The sequence below is a fragment of the Rhinolophus sinicus genome, linkage group LG06 (assembly GCF_036562045.2).
Source record: "Rhinolophus sinicus isolate RSC01 linkage group LG06, ASM3656204v1, whole genome shotgun sequence".
Classification (NCBI taxonomy): Eukaryota; Metazoa; Chordata; class Mammalia; order Chiroptera; family Rhinolophidae; genus Rhinolophus; species Rhinolophus sinicus.
The window spans coordinates 2,187,440-2,208,171 of NC_133756.1; the positions used below are offsets into that span (position 1 = coordinate 2,187,440).

A 20,732-nucleotide genomic window follows, 5' to 3' on the forward strand; every position below is an offset into this window, starting at 1 on the left:
CAAATGAAGGAATCCTGAGTTGTAAATTCAGGACGAACTTCCCGGGACAGGTAAACGCCCCTCCGCGTCCCTGCCCCCCATCCCCCACCGAGGGCTAGAACCCCTGCAGCACGCTCTGCGCATCCCTTCCCTGTTTACTGAGCGTGGTTCGCTGACCTCGCCTGGAACACCTTTCACGACATCGCGAGCTCCCTCCCATCACCTCCACTTGCCAGAGGAGGACACCGAGGTTCTGGGAGGCGACGTGACCTGCCCGAAGTGGCACAGGGTGTTGGCGCTCAGGGGCCCTAGGCTGCACCTTCCAGCAGGGTCTGCACTCCTTCGGGGTGGGAGGTGGGCAGGGCAGAAAGGGAGGCACGGGTCCGGGGGTACCCCTCGCTCGGCTCCGGTGCCCGGGGGCGCGCGTGGGGGTGAGGAGCTGGTGCTCTCGGCTGTCGCGGGGGCAGGGGGTGCAGTTCCCCGGCCCCTCCCAGTCTCTCGGGAACCAAACTCGGGCGCGTCCCTGTGGGCGCGCGCTCCGGCTCCACGGGAGGGTTCCGAGGCGCGCGCCCCTCCCCCGCCCCGCGCGCTCCCCGGGCCCGCCGCGCGCGCGCCCTCCGTCCCTCCCTCCCCTCTCCTCCCCTCCCCTCGCGCCGCCACCCCGCCCCCGGCCGGGTACCCTGACCGGACCCGAGAGAGAGCGCCGCCGCCATCTTAGTTGCTGCGGCCGCCTCCAGCGAAGCGCTGCCTCCGCGGAGGGGAGGGCGCCCGCGGCCCCAGTGCGCGGCCCAGCGTCACGGCGGCGGCTCCTCCGCGGACCCTGGTACTCGCCGCGGCGAGAAGCAGCCGGCCCCGGGCCGCTAGAGCCCTGCTCGGCGCCCCGCGCGCCTCCCTGCCGCTCCCGCCTCGGGCCGGCCGCGGCGCCGGGAGCCCGAGCGATGCTGCGCCGCCCTGCGCCCGCGCTGGCCCCGGCCGCCTGGCTGCTGCTGGCCGGGCTGCTGTGCGGCGGCGGGGTCTGGGCCGCGCGAGGTAAGCGTCGGGCCCGGGTCGGGGCGCGGGGAAGCCTGGTCGGGACGCGGGGCCGAACGCCGGGAGCCGGGTCGGGACGCGGGGTTCGGGGCCGGGCGCGCGGCGCGGGGTCGGGGCGCAGGAGGCCGTGGGCGCGCGCTGCAGGCGGCCAGGGAAGCCGGGCTGGGTCCCGGGGGGTCACCAGGGCCCTGGACGTCCCCATTGCAGCCCCGGGTGGTGGCAGCGCGCTTTTGGGGGACTTGCCGACGGGCCGAAGGGTCGGTCCACCTTGGTCGGCAGCGCTTGCAGGCTGGGGCTGCACCCCCGAGGGAGAAGCCTGCGTGTACGTGTGCTCGGATGTGCATCGGGCTGAGGGTGCACGCACAGTTTTTGGTGTGTGCTTACATAAGAACCCACTCCTCCGCATCCTTTTCCAAGATCCCGAGTCTCTGCGCTGCACCGCGGACACCGCATCTTCGCCCCTTTCCGCGTCCTCCCACGGTCCTTTAAGCAAACGCTGAAACTTCTTGCTCCCCTCCCACCTTTTCACCCAAAGGTGAGGTTGTGATGATGTTTAAGACCCCGGTCTCACCCTGTATTAGAAAATCTTCGTCTCCTCTACCCCCGACGCCTTGGTGCGGTTTTCCTGACGGTACTTTAGATCGTGCAAGGGTTTCGGTGGCTTCACCAGAAACAAGAAAGCCTTCTTTGATTTTTGAAGGCCGAAATTATTTTATGGTTACTTGGCAAAAAACATTTCTTAGTGAATTGACTATTTTGTTTCAACCTTCATCCACTTAACCTTTTAAACGTTACATGCTACTATTTTGTTTCAACCTTCATCCACTTAACCTTTTAAACGTTACATGCTTTCTGATATTGACTGATCTTGCCAACGAAAAGCTTACGCATTGCAGATATATGCTTCCGAATGGATCTTGGAATCGTAACCATTTTCCTTGGCCTTGGAGCAAAGTAATCCAGGTGTAGTCTATAGCGTACTTGGATCTATTCTTCTGGTTTTTTTTTTTATTAAAAATTATTTTTTGGAGGGGAGGGTTGATGCAAGTATAGATGAAATATTTCGATTTAGCAAGCTTTTAAAACAAATTCTCATTTTCTCTTCCTTGGCATGACATATGGAGAGAAGTAGGGTGTTAGCAAATTAAAGGGCAGAAGAGGCAAATGCATCTTTTGTTCCATGTTCCCTTGCTTACATGCAGGATGATAAACTAGGAAGAATTCTTTCATTTCTAACATTCTGTTGACTGTCAAATTCAGATCTTCGTCACCAAATCTCGGATTGCTCTCAATTTGATTTTCAAAAGTTACATCAAGCTGAAAAGGCATTTGAGATCTTGCTTCCCAGTCATTATCAGTTTGGTTCAAATAAACTTAGAAAAATTCTAAAAGAAAAAGTTGCATCAAGCTAAGTTTGAGATGTTTGTTACAGATGTGGGATGGAGGTCTGCAAGTCTAATGCATCAAAAAAAAAAAAAGTCAACGTTTTGCTTCCCTTGGGAAAAACACATTTTAAAAACAAGTGCTTGGGTTGGGGAATTTGAGAAGAGTTCAAGTGTATTTAGTTTAGTCAGTAATAACATTGCTTGTTAAAATCTGCATTTTTGTATTTTTTTGGCCACTCATCTACTTTTGCTAGTCATTATTGAGTTAGCAAATAGGCTAATTAGCCTATTAGCACTACTGGGATACTTAAACAGTGTAAATTTCAATATCAAGTATCTACCTTATAGTACACTAACTGAAATCTTATGTGAAAGAAGTCTTGAGTGCCTTGTAATTTGCTAGCTTTCTCTTAAGTTTTTCTTGGTGTGTTTATAGTCTTTAAGAATTCTTAGTCTTCAAAATAAAAACACATTTAAACATCAGTTATTCTGTTGCATTTTTTTTTTTTTTAGCTTGCAAATTAGGGGATGTCTGTGAATATTACATGAAATGCTAATAAAACAATTTCATTTTGAAATCTTACAAATGAATGTTATATGTAAATATGTAATTTGTGGAGACACATTCTGTGGGCTTATTTTAAAAGATAATCATTTCAACTAATATATGAATTTTTTACTGCTGACATTGCAGTCTGACATGACATTATCAACTGCTGTTCATACTCTAGCTACCTTTAATAAATATTAATGGGATAAAGGTCATATATAAATTGGTGGAGAGAATGTTAGGTTCTGTCATCTAAATTGCATTTTGACTATTAATTAGTTGTTTTATGGAAACCCTAAATTTCACTTTAATTGTAGCTGTAGTTCTCAAAAAAACATCAAGTAAACCAAAATACAAGGTTTACTTGGCTGCCTTCCTTCTCTCCAGTCAGATAGTGATCAGGAAACACAAAATTGAAATAGAGAAAATTGAAAGCTATACGAATATACTTGAACAATGCAATCATATAATACATGTCAAAGCCAAATAGTATTCACTGTTAGTTCTTGTTTGTTTGCAAACTTCTCATTGAGGCCTCTCCCCAGCCTATTTGAAATTTCATCTCTCTCTGAACCCCGAATCCTTCCTTCCCACGTCACTTTTTCTTTTTTTCCGAAGAATTCTAACACCCTTTGTTATTTACTTATTTTGTTTGTTGTCTGTCTCGCTAGAACATATGCCCCAAGATGGAAGGGTGTTTTGGTTTGTTTTGTTGACATATGTATCCTGTTTTCACCTGACAGATAAATGTTATATACTGAAAAAAACCATGACAGATACAGAGTATAAAACAACTTAAATTCTGCAACATGGATGTAAGAATTCATTCCTAGGTAATTCTTCAAGGATCCTTCTGTTGATTGCAGTGTTGGGGATATTTGATCAGAAATCTGTAGCAGCTTTTGAAGGCTGTAGCTTTGTGGCTACCACTTTTGAGTCCATTTTTAAGTGCTGTAGTTCCCAGCTTTTTTACAAAATGGCTTCTTAATTCGATACCTTGTTTTTCAGAAAGAACTTTAAGGAAAAAGTCATTTGAGTATAGACTTCAATATTGTACTTATCTTACCTTTTTATTGCTACAGTAAATATCATTTATTTCACATAGGAGACCTATAACTGCCAAAGAAATAATAAAATATTAATAATTCTGAATGTATCCCGATTTAAGAGTTGTAACTGGTTAACTGGACTCTTCAGTTGAATAGAGTCCACATTTTGGCTACAAACTACTTTTAGGAGCAAAAGCATAAAACCAAGCAGCTTCATAGGAATTCTTTGTCAAAAGGAGGTTTTAGGAGTTCATACCATACGTTATCTGTGTCAGTACTATTTGATTTTTGAGCAAAAAATGAATATTTTAGTTTAAGATATGAAGAATATGACCAATATATGAAATTTTAATGAAATATAATAAAATTATTTTTGCATTGAAATTAGAAAATGCTGTAATTCCCATGATACGGCTTCTGGGACTTGGTTAAGTTTATTAAACCACTTTTCATGTTCAAAATGAGGAATGAGGGATGTTAAAATTTTTAGACGTGAAAAAGAATGGATTGAATTATTTTTTATTAGTGCTTCCTAAGACAGGAAAGTGTAATTTTTGGGATATGGTTTTCATTTTTGAGAATGGAAACGAACTAGGAGATCTGATTATCCTGAAAATCACCAGAGTTTGTTGCTCACATATTCTGGTTAACTGAGGTTTTTAGATCATTATGCTCTTCAGAATAGACATTGCTTTGTCTATGGTCTTGATTTGGTAAGAGCAGAGGTACTTAAAGAGCTGTGTCTTTTATAAATGAGATTTAAGATACTGATTTGTTATAAAATACAGAGCTTCGGTGATAGGGTTTAGGAATCATGGGAATAGTTTGTGCAGGGTCGTGGTCTTACGTTGTTCCAAAAGCAACCCTCAAAAGGCATATTTTGACACAAGAAGAGACTGTGCAAAGGCCAGAGATAGGAACCTTCAGACTGTGACAGTTCCTTGCCCTGAGGTCCGGCTGACACAGGATACCCATCTTTTCCAAAGAGACACCACTACCTATGAATTGGAGTCTGGCATTCATTCGTCCCCGATTTGATAGGCCCTCTTTCCCCTGTTTAGGCATATTTTTGTTCATTTAGCGGTAGGTTGGTATTATTAAATTAAAAGTTTTCGCTAGATCTGGTGCTAACGCTTTTTTATTTTTAAAGTCCTAGGTGAAGATTCAGTTATTTCAAAGTAAATGAATTTAGAACATCTTAAAATCTAAAAAACACATCTGAGAGTTAATTTCCTTCCCTTCCAAAACCCCAATAAGAACTAAGTGGTAGGTAACACAGTAAAGGAAGAATCATGTTTTGTTTTGTTATTTTAACCTTTAGTCAGACACGAATATGATATCTTTCAGTCATCTGTTTTGGACCAGGCGGATTCTCTTGTGAAAAGAACTTAAGTCTACCTTGATCTGTAAAATCTTAAACTTGTTGTTTAGGACAAAAGAAGATTTTCTTTTCCTACATGTATTTTTTAAAAACTTATAAACAGCTTTATTGAAATATAATTCACACACCATACAATTTGCCCTTTTAAAAGTACACAGTTCAGTGATTTTAGTATATTCACAAAGTTGTACAACCATCACCACTCGCAAACTCCGGAACATTTTCATCGCCCCAAAAAGAAATCCCATACCCGTTAGGTTCACTCCCTAGTCCCACTTCCTCCGACCCCTGGCAACCACGCATCTACTTTCTGTCTTTATAGATTTGCCTGTTCTGGACATTTCACAGCAATGGGGTCATACAATATCTGGGCCTTTGTGACTAGTTTCTTTCACTTAGAATAATGTTTTCAAAATTCACCCACGTTGTAGCCTCTGTCCGAATTTTATTCTTTTTTATGGCTGAGAAATATTTGCTATGGGTTTGTGTCCCTCCAAAATTTGGAAGTAGGGCTTTTGGGAGGTGAGTGGGTCACAGGGGTGGAGCCCTCCTGAATGGGATTAGTGCCCTTTATAGAAGAGACCTCTGAGAACTCGCTTGTCCCCTCCACCAAGTGAGGACACAGTGAGAGGATGGCTGTCCAAGAGCCAGGAAGTGGGTTCTCACCCGACACTGAATCTGCTGGCACCTTGATCCTGGACTTCCCAGCATCCAGAATGTGAGAAATAAACTTCTGTTGTATGTAAGCCACCCAGTCTGTGCTGTTTTACTATAGCAGCCCACATAGACTAAGACTATCCCATTGTGTGGCTAGACCACATTTGTTTTTCCATTCATCAGTTGAGGGACATTTGGGTTGTTTTCCACTTTGTGACTACGGTGACTAATGCTGCTGGGAACATTCATGGACAAGTTCTTGTGTAGACATATATTTTCAGTGCTCTTGGGGACATACCTAGGAGTGAAATTGCTAGGTCTTATGATAACTCGATATTTAACTTTTTGAGGAACTGCTAAACTCTTTCCCCAAGTGGCTGCACCATCTGAGGTTCACTCTTGATCTCATAATCACTCCAGCAACATCTTTCTAATCAGACAGGTATTTCACAGTTGTCAAAGCGTTTTCTTGTTAGAGTTCTAAGTTGCTGATTTGTTTCCTGCCCTGGGAATAAACTGACATTTCATTCAGCCAAGCCGTTCCTTCGCCATTGTCTTCCATCATATTTATACCCAGGACCTTAGACTTAAGAGTTGAAAGGAACTTTGAAAGGTCTGTCCTCTACGCTTAAGCAGCTTCCCTGTAAAACAGACTTATCTGTATCTTCACACGTCCCCCGGCAGTTGATCTATCAGCCTAGGCACTTGCTAGTAGCACGCAAAGCAACCCTTTTCTTCAAAACATTGTTTGAGACTTTAGTGGGCTTTTCCTTAGGACTAAATCTTATCAGTCCTTCCAATCTTTCCCAGCAGCCAGTCATGCAGCTCCTTGTTTTTACCACCTGTCACTTTAGGGAAGGCTGAGAGGGTTTGCGGTCCAGCACCCATCCATCCCCAGGCCCTGATTTCTGACTGATCTGAGGAATGAGCTGGTCCAGTGCTGCCGGCCCAGTGACTCGGGGATTCCAGCCTAGTCACAAGCAGTGTAAACAGCCAGATTCAGGTGCAAGGTTTACCTTTATGAAAAGGACTGGAAGAATCATTAGAATTCTTAAGCTACAACTCGTTTAGAAAATGACATTTCTTCATTAAATTCTTGTTATGCTAATTGGCTGAAAAATGTGCTTTGTGTAAATATATTATTTTGTCCGGTCCTTTGCTTTTTATTCTTTAATTTACTCTTTGCTATTTACCCAATCTTTAATCGTGGAATAAGACACTTAGAAACCTGTCTTTAGATTCAATTGAAATTCAAGTGAATTTTAAAACTCATTAAAAATGAATGTCATCTTTGTTGAATACCTACTTACAGTCTAACAAAGACATATTTATTCTGAGCTCTTCCTAATACTTAATTTTTTTTTCTTATATAATACAGCACTTTCATTTTAAGGACCACTGAGAAAAATAAAATTGAGTGCCATAACTCAAATTATGTGAAACTAGAGAATGATTGGTGTGAGATTGTCTCTTAAGTGGCTTTTCAAGAACATAATTTATTCTAGCTGAAATGCAGAATCCTGTCACCTTTAATTTTGCATATTTCACGTGCAGTTGATGAATTTTGCCAGGCCCACCTGTATACCGTTTCCCCGAAAATAAGACCTAGCCGGACAGTCAGCTCTAATGCGTCTTTTGGAGCAAAAATTAATATAAGACCCAGTCTCAGTTTACTATAAGACCAGGTGTAATATAATTAATATAATGTAATGTTATGTAATGTAATATAATATAATACCGGGTCTTATATTAATTTTTGCTCCAAAAGACGCATTAGAGCTGATTGTCTGGCTAGGTCTTATTTTCGGGGAAATACGGTGGTAGCTCATGGGGTCAAGTGCAGAATCACAGTGCAGGGTCCCTTTGTTCAAAAATTAAGAATTTCAAGATGACAACAGCATTAAGAAGCGTGGGGCCCGAATATTGATAGACTGTGCAGCAGTCTAGTTTATAATTAGTCAGAATGTGGGCCTGGCTCTGAGACTTTAGCTGGAGCCCTTGGCCCTCTGGGCACCCTTTTAGATGAGCCAGCTGATGCACAGCTGCCCTCCTGGAGGCATCCCCGCCCCTCCCCCCCCCCAGGCCCCCTGCCCCTCATCGGAAAGAAGACTTATTCTCTGGTGGCCTCAGCATGGAGGCTGCACTCTTCTCTGTCCCCCAGCACCTAGCAAAGGACAGACTACACTAAGTTCCAATACTACAGTAGCCAATTGTGGAACAGGTTTGCTTTTGACTGGGGGGATTAAAGCCTTAACATCAAGCAGATTCTGTTTACCTTTAAAATGCCTTGACTAATGCATGCCAGTTTCCCATTACTTATGGAATTCGTAACAAGAATAACAGAAATAATTAAAATTCTTGGCTAATCCCTATTTTTCCCCCCCATACATTTCAAGTGTTTATCAGAGGAGCTAGTCAGTAGTAAAATGCACTGACTTGAATTTCATTTTCTCCCAAGGCCCCACTCTGGGCTGCAATTGTTGAAGGAATGGGGGGGGGGGGGCTAAAAGGTAGTCAGCAGCCATGCTCAGTATTTGAGCACCTAAGTTACTGGTGCTGTGTTAATGGTGGGGTACCCTGATCACCCTCAGCCTGGATTATAAAGCCCTGAATTGGCACTGTTTCTGAGCTTGCTTCTGACTTGTTTGTGATACCCATTAGTGTTGGCCCATGATTCCTGAAGAAAGCATTTTCATTTGGCAACAGTTTAAAAAGTCCTTTCCCAGGTGTATAGGGCCTTTTATTGCTTAATTAAAAGAAGCAACTAATAAGCATCTTCTAAACATTCAAAGCCTAGAATAGAAAAATAACTGAAATCGTTTTCTATATGAAATCTGACGTTTTTAAACCTTTACTAACTGGAGGAACAAGCACTAGTGGGATAATTTCGTAACAAAGCCTCTGCTTTTCCCCCTAATGGTCACTTGTATTAATAACTGCAGCATTCATATTTGATGAAATGTTTTAGGTCATAAATGGCAGTGAGGAATACATTTTGCTTATTCAGTTGATAAAGTTTAACCCCAGTTTTTCCCCTAGCATTACTCTTTGACTATTCTTGAAAGGTTTAAGATTTTTACCACTACTTTAAGAAAGTAATGCATAATGAAAGTTGGTCTTCTCTGAATTTTTTTCTTACTAAGTTTTCAGTGCTGATGGACAGAGTGAAGCCAGGGTTGGTGAGAAAGCAAATATGGGCCACTTAGGCCAGGCTTTGGTTGGTTAGGCCTGAAGGGAGAAGGCTAAGAGGGCTTCCTGAAGTTTCTGTTTTATCTAGAAACTCAGCTGAATGTTGTAGGAGAGCAGATAGGGATTTGGGGCAAAAGCCTTGTCTTCGAAAAGAGCAGCCCCGACTGTAGCTTCTTATCTTTTGGAAACCCAACTAGAGACAGGTAAACTGAGGCAAGCTGTACAGTGGGCAGTGATGGAACCCCGACACCTGAGAAATCCCCAGTGGTGGCTAACAAAAGTTAGTCCATGTCTAGTTCTGGTCCGATTGAGATCTTTTCTTCTGAAATGCTCAGGCACATTTTATTTGTCCCTTCCCAGATTCGATTGCCTGGGTGAAGCGAACTCACCCCTGGCTGGGACTCCTTGACCATCTCAGCTCCTGTTGTCTTCTCGTGACTGTCAGCTGCCGTATCCTAGCTCTGTCTTGATGTTTTGTTTCCTGGGACTCATTTCTGATTCCCGGGGGACCTGAAAAAGTAATTCATATCGATCGATTTGGAATTCAACTTGGAACTCAAATTGTATTTCCCCTGGCAACATTGTTATAAATAGTTTAAGCTCCCAAAGTGATTGTCAGAAAGCTGTTTAACGCATAACAAATGAAAATCGGGCAAATTTGCCGTAAAGCAGCACACACACCATCATGGTATTAATAATGATATAAACGGACAGTGAAGTGCCTGTTAAGATTTTGTGGTAAGTGGGCCTTTCAGAAGAGGCTTTCAGAGAGTTGGGGGCATCAGCCATGACCAAGTGCTCCTTGGCCCGCACCTCGCATGAAGAGGCAGTAAGAGAGGTTGGAAAGGAGAGAGGCGCCCAGTGACTTGATTTCTGAGTGACCCAGCCTGCGAGAGGAGGAGGGAATGTGACCTTGAAAAGAAAGGAAGCAGAAGGACCTTGACATGGGCCAGCAAGCCCCCTGGTGCCCAGGTGAAGGGGAGGCAGGGTGGCTGCAGGGGGCCTGCTGCAAACTTGGCCCTCTGCGGGGGACATCCTTTCAGAGAATACTTGCATAATAGGAATGAAACATGGTCATATGTGCTGAATGTTTTTCATCAAAGAAAATTTTACTTTAGAATTGCTGTTTAAAACTGTTTCTTGCATTTTTCAAGTTCCTAAATTTATTAGGTTGGTGTAAAAGTAATGGCAGTTTAAAAGGTTAAAAATAATTGCAAAAACCGCCATTACTTTTGCACCAACCTAATATATCAAATGTACTCCTTTGTATAGCGGTATTTAACGAAAGCAAACGTAAGAAATGTATTTTACACAACCCCCAAATAGTTCTGATTGGATTGGTATGTATCGTTTACTAGAAGTCATCCATTCTAAGTAATGGTGACCGAGTGACTTCCAAAGGTCGTGACTTTTGCAGGCCCGCTTCACATTGTTACAGTGTAGGATATCAGTTGGTCTGTAAGGCAGTGTTTCCCTAAGTATGTTACATGGTAGGAATTATTTGGGTAAAGGGGTCTCTTGGTCACTTACACCTAAGTTTGCGAAATGCTTCTAAACAGGTTTCATTACTGCAGGACTTCGCAGAACCTTGAGTGTACTCAGGTGTGTTGGAGAATTGTGAGTGAGGCTATAATCAACATTTACCCAACGAACTTGACCGTGGACTCTTCCCAGAGCATCTTGTGGCACCAGTGTTCCATAGAACACACTTTGGGAAATGCTGCTCCAGCTGTCGCCCCTGCCTCCTTACTGTATGTAGATGAAGAAAAATACAATTTAGTGCAAAAAAGAATAAGTTAAGATGACCTAAAATATTGCCTCTGTGAGATCATTCGTCTTAAACACGTGTGTGTATGTATCTAGATCTTTTCCCTTGTAAAAAATGTATCTACATCGTCACAGTTTTAAACAAAATGAGTTCGTTTTACACAGGGTGTTTTATCACTTTCCTAACGTCATTCACGAACAAGCATTTGTCCCGGATGTGGCGCGTGTAATCATAGCGGGAAGTGATAGGATCTGTTTATCTAGGCCTGGAGGGTTCCCAGACTATGGAATCAGGACCCCTGTGCTCTCAAAAATTATTGAGGACCTTAAAGAGCTTGTGTTTATGTGGGTTTTATCTATCAATATTTACTCTGTTAGTCAAAGGCGAAAGATTTATGCGCTCCAAAGGGAAAGCAGAGTATTCTATTAGAAATTAAACTGAGACCCTACTAAAATATTTAATTATTAATTTATTTACAATAGCAATAACAAACCCAATAGATGGTAACAATGTATTTTTAATTAAAAATAACTATATTTTCCAAAACAATTTCGTAAGAAGACTGGCATTGTTTCACATTTCAGCTAATCTCTTTAATATGGGTTTAAGAGAAGATGGGGATTGTGCATTCAACCCATTGCTATCTGTTGCTTGGTTGAGGTAGGTAAAGAAAATTTGTCCTCGCACAAATACCTAGCTGGAAAGTGAGAGCTTTGTGGAGCCCCTGAAAGGGTCTTGGGGACCCCCAGGAGTCCGCAGACCACGTTCTGATAACTGTTGCTGTCCGGCAGTGTTTGATATCAAAATACTATAATTGGGGCATATAGCACCGGTAATTTGCTTCTAAATAATAGTTGAAGTAGCAAAACAAAGCTTGCAGATGACTTATTTAAAAGAAGAAATTAGAGTTAATTCAGCTTCTTCCTATAATCACATCTCTTATTTACATTGACACTTGCTTTCTTGAGTATAGAAGACAGGAGTGGGGTTACAGCTCTCATTCCAGACCTGGGTTTGCCTATAAGCTGAGTGAGGGACCCTTGCAGTGGGCAGGCAGTACCCATCATGTGTGTTTGTGGGTGATTACTTTTGGTGTTCTTTTTTTTTTTTAATTTTATTGGGGAATATTTGGGAACAGTGTTTCTCCAGAGCCCATCAACTCCAAGTCCAGTCGCCATTTTCAATCTTTTAATTGCAGGGGGCACAGCCCACCATCCCATGTGGGAATTGAACCAGCAACCTTGTTGTCGAGAGCTTGTGCTCTAACCAACTGAGCCATCTGGCCGCCCCAGGTGTTCTTTTTTATTTTATTAAAGGACATATTCTTAACGAGAAAGAAGGCAAGAATAGGTGGTATAGTATCAGTAGACGTTAAAAACAGGTTTATTTGGGTTTATTTTTTTGGTAGTATACACTTCCTTTATTAGTATTTTCTGTAGAATGAGAGCTAGAAAAAAATCAAACTTTTTGTTTTGTTTTTAAAGTTCAGAACCTTAAAAAAAGGTTACCATCTTTGTTTTCTCTCACAAGATGACCCTTTGGAGACTTTTTTTTTCCAATCCTTTTTTAAAATTTTTTATTAGGGGAATATTGGGGTACAGTGTGTTTCTCCAGGGCCCATCAGCTCCCAGTCATTGTCCTTCAATCTAGTTGTGGAGGGTGCAGCTCAGCTCCAAGTCCAGTTGCCATTTTCAATCTTTAGTTGCAGGGAGGGCAGCCCACCATCCCATGTGGGAATTGAACCGGCAACCTTGTTGTTGAGACCTCGCACTCTAACCAGCTGAGCCGTCCGGCTGCCCCACTGGGCGCTCAGCAGCAGCTGGTTGTCTTCAATCTAGTTGTGGAGGGCGCAGCTCACTGGCCCATGTAGGGATCAAGCCAGCAACCCTGTTGTTCAGAGCCTGTTCTCTAACCAACTGAGCCATCCGGCCACCCCTGGAGACTTTTAAATGGCCGCTTTTTAATAACTACTATGATAAAAGAGCCCTGTACTACTGTTTGCTTTATTTTCCTGAAAAGTTATTGGGTGTTTTCTCAGAATCTGGAATAAGTTCTTCCTGGGCTTGTGGCTGTGCTGTGCGTGCGGGTGGGGAATGATCCTTGGCTTGTTTGTTTGTTGTTCCTCTCGATACGTGTGATCTAGTTCTTGGCAAGACTGCATTCCACCAGCCCGGCTTCCCCAGGGGCGGTCATCTAATCCTTTCTCCCCTTTTAAGATAAAGTTCTTCCTTTGCTTTTAAAATCTGGCAATTTGTCTTCCCACTTAAATAATCTCTTGGTGACTTGTGTATCGCTGCATTAGAACCTTAAGTACTTTTAAGCCCCTAAACTATAAAAGTCTGCTAATCTATCTTAAAAAAAATCAGCTTCTGAATGATAGTGCTAGAATTCTAGAAATGAAAGGGATTCTATACACCATTTAGCTCAATAAGCCCATTTACCAAAGAGGAAACAATTGAAGTTGTTATTGTCAGTATGATATTTTTATAGCTCAGCGTATGAAAACTACAAATATAGTAGAGACTAGAACGTTTTTAACCCTGATTCTTTCTGTAATAATATTCAGAAAGCATACATTTAGGGGACTCATTGCGAACCTTTCATGTGCTGTTCAGTCAGGAAAGGATATAAAATTGGAGAGTTTTAAAAGTTCTGGAGAAAGGGTACGTTGTATTAACAAAGTTTAATTCTTTTTAATCTTGTAGCACTTTTTTACCTAATGTTCAGAAATTCGCACACTGTGCTCGCCCATTTTGGAGTGGACACGAGCTGTAGACCCGGTCCTGGGCAGCTCTGGATGTGTCATTTCTCTCCCTCTGCTGGACCGCATCTAACCCTGCAAATTCTTAACTGAGGGCAGCCTCCGCTGTCACGATGTCCTTGGTCCTCGGTCTACCTCTGGGTCTCCAGGCAGTGAAAGCGGGCACTCTGGGTGTGTGGTGGAATGGTTAAGAACATGGACTCGAGCTAAACGATTGGGGTTCAAATCCCAGTTCTGCTGTTCACTTGCTGTGTGCCTTTGAACAGGTTATTGAATCTCTGTGTGCCTCAGTTTCTTCCTCTTTAGAGGGGGACCGTAGTACTCTCTCATGGGCTTGTTAGGATTAAACAGATTTTATAAGTGTTCAGAGCACTGTAGTAAACAGTACATGTTTGCTATTTTATGAACTCGATTCCATATAATGGCCCCCTTTTTAAAGTGAGGTGAAATTCACATTACATAAAATGAACAGAGCTTTTTACAAAATCAGTAAACTTCATTTTGTAGAGCAGTTTTAGGTTCATAGCGAAAGTGAGTAGAAAGGAGAGTCTCCATATTCCCTGGCCCCCCACTATTGACATCTCACCACAGGAGTGTGTTTATCGCAGTGGAGGAACCTACATGGACGTGTCATTAGCAGCCAAAGTCCATAGTGTACATTAGGGCTCACTCTTGGTGTTGGACATTCTATGGGTCTGGACAAATGTGTAATGACATGTACCTGCCATTATAGTAGCATATAAAATAGTTTCAGGGTGGCCCATTAGCTCAGTTGGTTAGAGCGTGGTGTGAATAACACCAAGGTTGCCGGTTCGATCCCTGCATGGGCCACTGTGAGCTGTGCCCTCCTTAAAAAAACAAAACATAAGTTTCACTGCCCCCCAAATCCTCTGTGCTCCGTCTATTCATCCCTTTCTCCCCTTGAACTCCTGGCATCCCTGATCCTTTTACTGTCTCCATAGTTTTGCTTTTTCAAGAAAATGTCATATAGTTGGAATCACAGTATGTAACCTTTTCAGATTGGCTTCTTTCACTTAGTAACATGCATTTAAGATTCCTTCATGTCATTTCATGACTTGATAGCTCATTGCATTTTATTAGCCCTAAAAAGCATTCCATTGTCTGGAGGTACCATAGTTTATTTCTCCATCACCTATGCAGGGACATCTTGGTTTCTCCCAAGTTTTGACACTTATGAATAAAGCTGCTATAAACGTCCATGTGCAGGGTTTTGTGTGGACATAAGTTTTCCCCTTATGGGTAAAATGCCAAGGAGCGTGATTGCTGGATCGTATGGTAATAGTTTTGGAAGAAACTGCCAAACTGTCTTCCAAAATGGCTGTCCCAGTTTGCATTTCCACTGCGATGAATGGGAATTCCTGTTAGTCACGTTCTTACCGGCATTCGGTGTTGTCAGTGTTTTGGATCTTGACCATTTTAATAGGTGTGTAGTGGCATTATTTTAATTTGTGATTCCCTAATGACATAGGATGTTGAACATCTTTTCATATGCTTACTTTCCTTCTATTTGTATATCTTTTTTGATGAGGCGTATGATTTTTTTTTACATTGTGTTGGTTTTCTTATTGTTGAGTTCTTTGGATGCCGGTCTTTTATCAGATCCATCTTTTGAAAATATTTCCTCCCAGTTTGTGGCTTGTCTTCTCATTTTCTTGACATTATCTTTTGTAGAGCAGAAGTTTTTAATTTTAATATGGTCCAACTTATCAATTATTTGGTTCATGGATTGTGTCTTTGGTGTTGTGTCTAAAAATTCATCACCGTTCCCAAGGTCATCTAGATTTTCTCCTATGTTATCTTCTAGGAGTTTTATAGTTTTGCATTTTACATTTAGGTGTATGATTTATTTTGAGTTGATTTTGGTGAAGGATGTAAGGTCTGTGTCTAGATTCATTGTTTTGCCTGTGGGTGTCCAGTTGTTCCAGCCCCATTTGTTGAAGAGATTCCATTGTGTTGCCTTTGCACCGTCATCAAAGATCAGTTGACTGTATTTGTGGGTCTGTTTCTGGGCTCTCTGTTCTGTTCCATTGATCTAGTTGTCTATTCGTTCACCAATACCTCACGGTCTTGATTACTATAGCTTTATATAAAGCTCTGTTTTTGTCCTTCAATACTGAGTTGGCTATTCTGGGTCTTTCGGCTCTGTTTATTTCCAAAATTTGCCAGCCTGACAGGTTTCTTTTTCCTTGGGTGCTTCACGGTGTAGATACCACCTTTCAGATGGGCAGAGGGTTTAATAGAGTTCCACGCAGAGGAGCAGAGTTGGAGTGGCGTGGGGCTAGCCACCCCTTGTTTGAGCTTCCCGGCCGCCCCCTCACACTGACATTATTCAACCTGGACCCCCAAGCCCTCCTGCCGCGATGGTGTTGAACCATGGGTCTCGTCTTCCATCTAACTTGATGCTTTGTTCTAGTGCATTCATCTGCGGTACACTCCATCTTGCTGTGCGTGACTCGCCACTCCATTCTATCAAGTAATTTTGAATCCTGACCCCACATTCCATCCATTTATTCTAGCTTCACGTCATCCTCAAATTTGATGGAAAGGTTGAAGAGAGCCAGCCAAGAAGGAGCCTTTGAAAGGTTACAAGAGACTGTGCCAGGTTTCCTGGATTCATTATTTCTGGGTTTATTATTCAGTGACCTTTGGGGGTGGTCATTAAACCTATTTAAGTCCACCCGTCTTTATTTTCATCCAGTTTCCATTTCACCATCTTGTTCTCAGTCACAAGGAAATGATGCTTGGCCTTGTCAATGGCTCACTGCAGTTGAGTGCACTATTTCTAGAGTTGCACACGAGCTGTGCTAAGTCAAGCTTTAATCGAGGTGCTGGGCACTTTATGAATTGTTGCTGACGTTATTCTTCCAGCTTTCCCATGACTTTGCTAATAACCCTCTTACTAGAAAATGTTTAGCTACCTGGTTCTTGTGAGTCATGGTACCAGATCTTTGTGATTTCTTGGCCTTCTCTAAGGCACAGAAACCAATCTTGAATTTTATCCATGATCAATGTCAAACTCATGGAAATGTAATTGAAACCATCCATCTTCTTCCAATTTAGAACCACATATTACATGGTCTGCAGATTCCTTAAAGATCAGCCATAGTGTGGGTTATCTGTAAGTTTTCCCAGTGTCCTGGGGTTCAAAACATGCAGAATAACTTAGGGGAAATGTTTTCTTCTTCCTTCTTGTCTTTCCAGTCTTGGACTTTAGCTCCCTCATCGTCATATGGATTCTGCTCTTTCTAATAAAAACATGCTTCTTGAGAGAGTCAGTGGCAAACTAAGATTGAGCTGTTTCATTTTCTGTGTTTGTTATAAAAATGTTAATTTATTTTATCAATAATTTAAGAGCTCCATGTAAAAGCATTTATCTTGCTATCATTAATATTGTAAGGATGTAATAAAGGAACAAAAAAGTAAGGGAGCAAGAATAGAATCTTGATTTTTCTGACTCGCTATCATGGATTTGTTAGGCATTTCTGGTCAACTCATGACAGTACTTTGGGGAATAGCTATTAACAACCTTGCATTGATAGGGAATGTCAGCAGGTCTTGAAAACTGTGTGGCCTTTCCTGAACTATATATGATAAAGTTTTCCATTGTATATGAAGGTCAGGAGATAAAAAAACACAGAACTTGGAAATTACCACTGGACTATTATGTTACAATTCAGGACAGCGCCCTGTCCTATTTTAATTCAAGACAAATGTGATAATGATAAAGAAAAAAGAAAAGGGCAGACCCAGTCTGTATTGTCTGATAACATTGCAAAATAGGAAATTTAAGGAAAGCATGACATGTACTTTTTTGCATAACTAGATTTCTGATTGACCTGCATTGTAAGTTACTTGATAAATGGATGTGTATAGATCAACAGCTTGAAATGTCCTAATAGTGGTTTGCCACTGGGTTTGTTCCTGTCATGCTATTATTGAATTCTGTAGAAAACTGCATAAAAATACATGTGCTCTGAATAATTTCCATGCATATAAGATACGAACTGGGAGGCGTTAAAGGGCTCTGTTCCAAAAATACTTTCCTCCAACAGCTTGCACGGCGCTTGCATTTCTTGTCTTGGTTTCTACTTTTATATTAAACCCTTGAAGTTCTTTGCAAAATGCAAGTGTGGGTACCTTAAGTCATAATTCACGAGCACCCAACTCAAGTTAGTTTCTCAGACTAGTTGGCCAGTCTTAGCGGGATTGTGAGGAAACGGCAAGTGGGGGCAGGTAGGTTTTGATTTAGTGCAGGTGAAGAGGTTGGGAAACTCTGGAGGCGTATACTGATGGGGGGAGGCATTTGTACACATTGGAAACTCACCTGCCAGGTTAGTTCCAGGAACCCGGTAGCAGCACGTACAGGAGGCGATGGCATGCCATTGAAGATAAAGTTTGCAAGTTTGCATCGCTTTGCCTGTGAGAAATTCTCGATGTTACATTTCAGAGAATTAATAGTCATACAGGAGATAATTTTGCTTGGGGTGGGGGGGCTCTTGTGCTAAGACAAAAGCAAGGAGCCAGCGGCCGTAGCTGTACCAGTTGTGCGTGAGTCAGGATGCTAGAAGAGTGAAACCAAAGACAGGCCCCTACTGAAATAGCGCTGCAAGGTGGGGCTGGGGTGCTGGAGGGGCTTGGGGGACTGCACAGAAGGCAAGAAAGCATCTAAGAGCGCAAGAGTGAAAAATCGCCCAGTTTCTCTTACAGAACAACTCTCCAAATGCCTCTATTCAGGAGCCTTCCGCGACATTGTTTGTTCACTGTTGGCAAGTGCATCAGAATCGCCTAGAGAATGTTCTGTTCCAACCTGCCCCACCCCAGGTCAGTCTGACCAACTCAGACTCCGTTGAGGGAAGATGTCTAGAATATTCTGCCGTGCACCCCGTTAAAAACTACTGCATGGTTGACGAATTGAGGTGTGTTCTTTGCCCTCTGTGGTTTGGTCTCTCTTGTCTGGATGCTAATTTTAATAAGGGGACTTTCTCCCGTTTCCCACCTCTCCTTACTGCAGAAATAAATATTTGAATGAGGAAGACACATTCTCCAATTCATCTCTTCCTCTCCCCTCTCCCCCCTCCCCCCTTTTCGCTCGTCACAAAACTGAGTTCTGAAATACGACTCCTTAGGAGTCATTTGTGAACAGCCACCCACAGAGGGGACAGAGCTTGCGAATAACTCAGGGCCTAACCCCAGTGCCCATCCACGTCCGTCCAACAAGATCCCCAAGTTCCCTGGGGACGTTGGCCTGCAAACACCATCTTCATGTGCCACCTCTGGGGCACTGTGGTAGTCAGGCCAGTGCGTCCTCTGTTCCCGGGGATACTGTAGCTAAGGGCAGGGCCCCAGGCCCCGGAGCTAGAGTGTGTGTCCCTGGCCTGGGAGCAAGGCTGCCTGCAAAGTATTCATTACTGGGACCTGAGAGAAATCCTGTGACCCCGGTAGCACTTCACCTGGACACCTCCCCAGGGAGGCCCCTTATTTCCTTCCCGAGTTTAAGGACTGTCTTCGCTGTGCGGCTTGCCTGTCACCTTCTGGAACTTCTGGAAGAGTCAGTCTTGCAAGAGCTTTTGCCATCGGGAATCTGGTAGCTGAACATGAGGCACCCATGCGAGAGTGACGCCACCTGACATCTGTGACATTAAAGCGAGGCCCTCAGTGGATACGGGAGGGTTGTTCATGCAGCTCAGGAGACAAATAAGGAACACAGACGGTCCAGCTAGACTCGCTGGTGATGTTTTGGGTTGGTGCCTGGCCGGTTAATTTTATGATATAAATCTTAATATTGAGTAAAACAGAATTTGATTAGAAAAGTAATTGACTTCTGCATGTCACGCTAGTGGAAAGGTTTCATTTGCTGACTAGGGAAGTTTGTGATTATGATGTTTAGTTGCTTTATAACATTTTGTGAAAATCTGAGTGGTAGAAAAATGAGGTCATGGGTCACTGAAGGGTAGCCTCTTTAAACGTAAACATTTAAGAAAACATTGGTTGGAGACTTCTTTAAAATTTTCGCATTTTCCCTGATAATAATGAATAAAATCCTCTAACCATCCTGGATGGCTTAGGATCAGTTATGATACTGTGCTGTCGACAGACTCTGTTCAGGAGTAGGTGTTCACAGACCCCTCTGTAGACTATACCTGGAACTTGTTTAAAGAAGGGAGTCTTTAAACTTGTCCGTCCATCTATCTACCCACCTATCTACGAGGTGTGATAAAAAAATACAGTGAGTGTTTAAATTTAAAAAAATTTATTACAGTAAAAGACACATTGCCATTAATCCTCCTCACTTCAAACACACTTATCCCATTGTTCTTGCCACTTTCTGAAGCAGTTCTGGAAGTCCGTTTCCGTGAGTGTCTTTAGTTGCGCTGTCATAGCTGTCTCCATGTTCTGAATCATTTTGACTTTGGGGAAGAGCCAGAAGTCACACGGTGCCAGATCCGGTGAATAAGGTGGGTGAGAACACACCGTAATGTTTTTATTTGACAGAACTTGCTGTACCAGAAGCGATGTGTGACAACGGAGCATTGTCATGATGGACAATGATATACAGCACACTTTAAAACACACCTTCTCTCAACCATAGCTCATACCTGACTGACTGCACTGAACAAGTTCAAACTTGTCACACACTGTTACTAAGGTTCAACGCACCACTTCCCATATTGATCCCTGCCTTTCCGTTGGATGGCACTTGGCAGCAACAGTCACCGTATTTTGTGATCACAGCAGAAAGGCTCCGTGTCACACATCGCTTCTGGTACTGTAGTTTCTGTCAAATAAAAAAGTGATGGTGTGTCCTCATCCACCGTATTCACCGGATCTGGCATCGTGCGACTTCCTGGCTCTTCAAAATGACCATGAAAGGTAAACATTTTGAATTGATTCAGGACATCGAGGCAGCCACAACAGTGCAACTAAAGACACTCACGGAAGAGGACGTCCAGAACTGCTTCAGAA

At 42.9% G+C, this 20,732-nt stretch overlaps 1 protein-coding gene across 4 annotated transcripts in view; it reads left to right on the plus strand.

Moving 5' to 3' along the window:
* Positions 1–260: 260 nt before the first annotated feature.
* Positions 261–20,732, plus strand: part of CLSTN1 (calsyntenin 1) — a 60,162-nt gene continuing 39,690 nt past the window's right edge. For all 4 annotated transcript variants that reach the window (XM_074334086.1, XM_074334088.1, XM_074334087.1 and 1 more), the window contains exon 1: positions 261–1,008. In XM_074334086.1, coding sequence (XP_074190187.1) covers positions 918–1,008 — 91 coding nt within the window. In that variant the 5' untranslated portion in view covers positions 261–917. The remainder of the gene's footprint in view (positions 1,009–20,732) is intronic.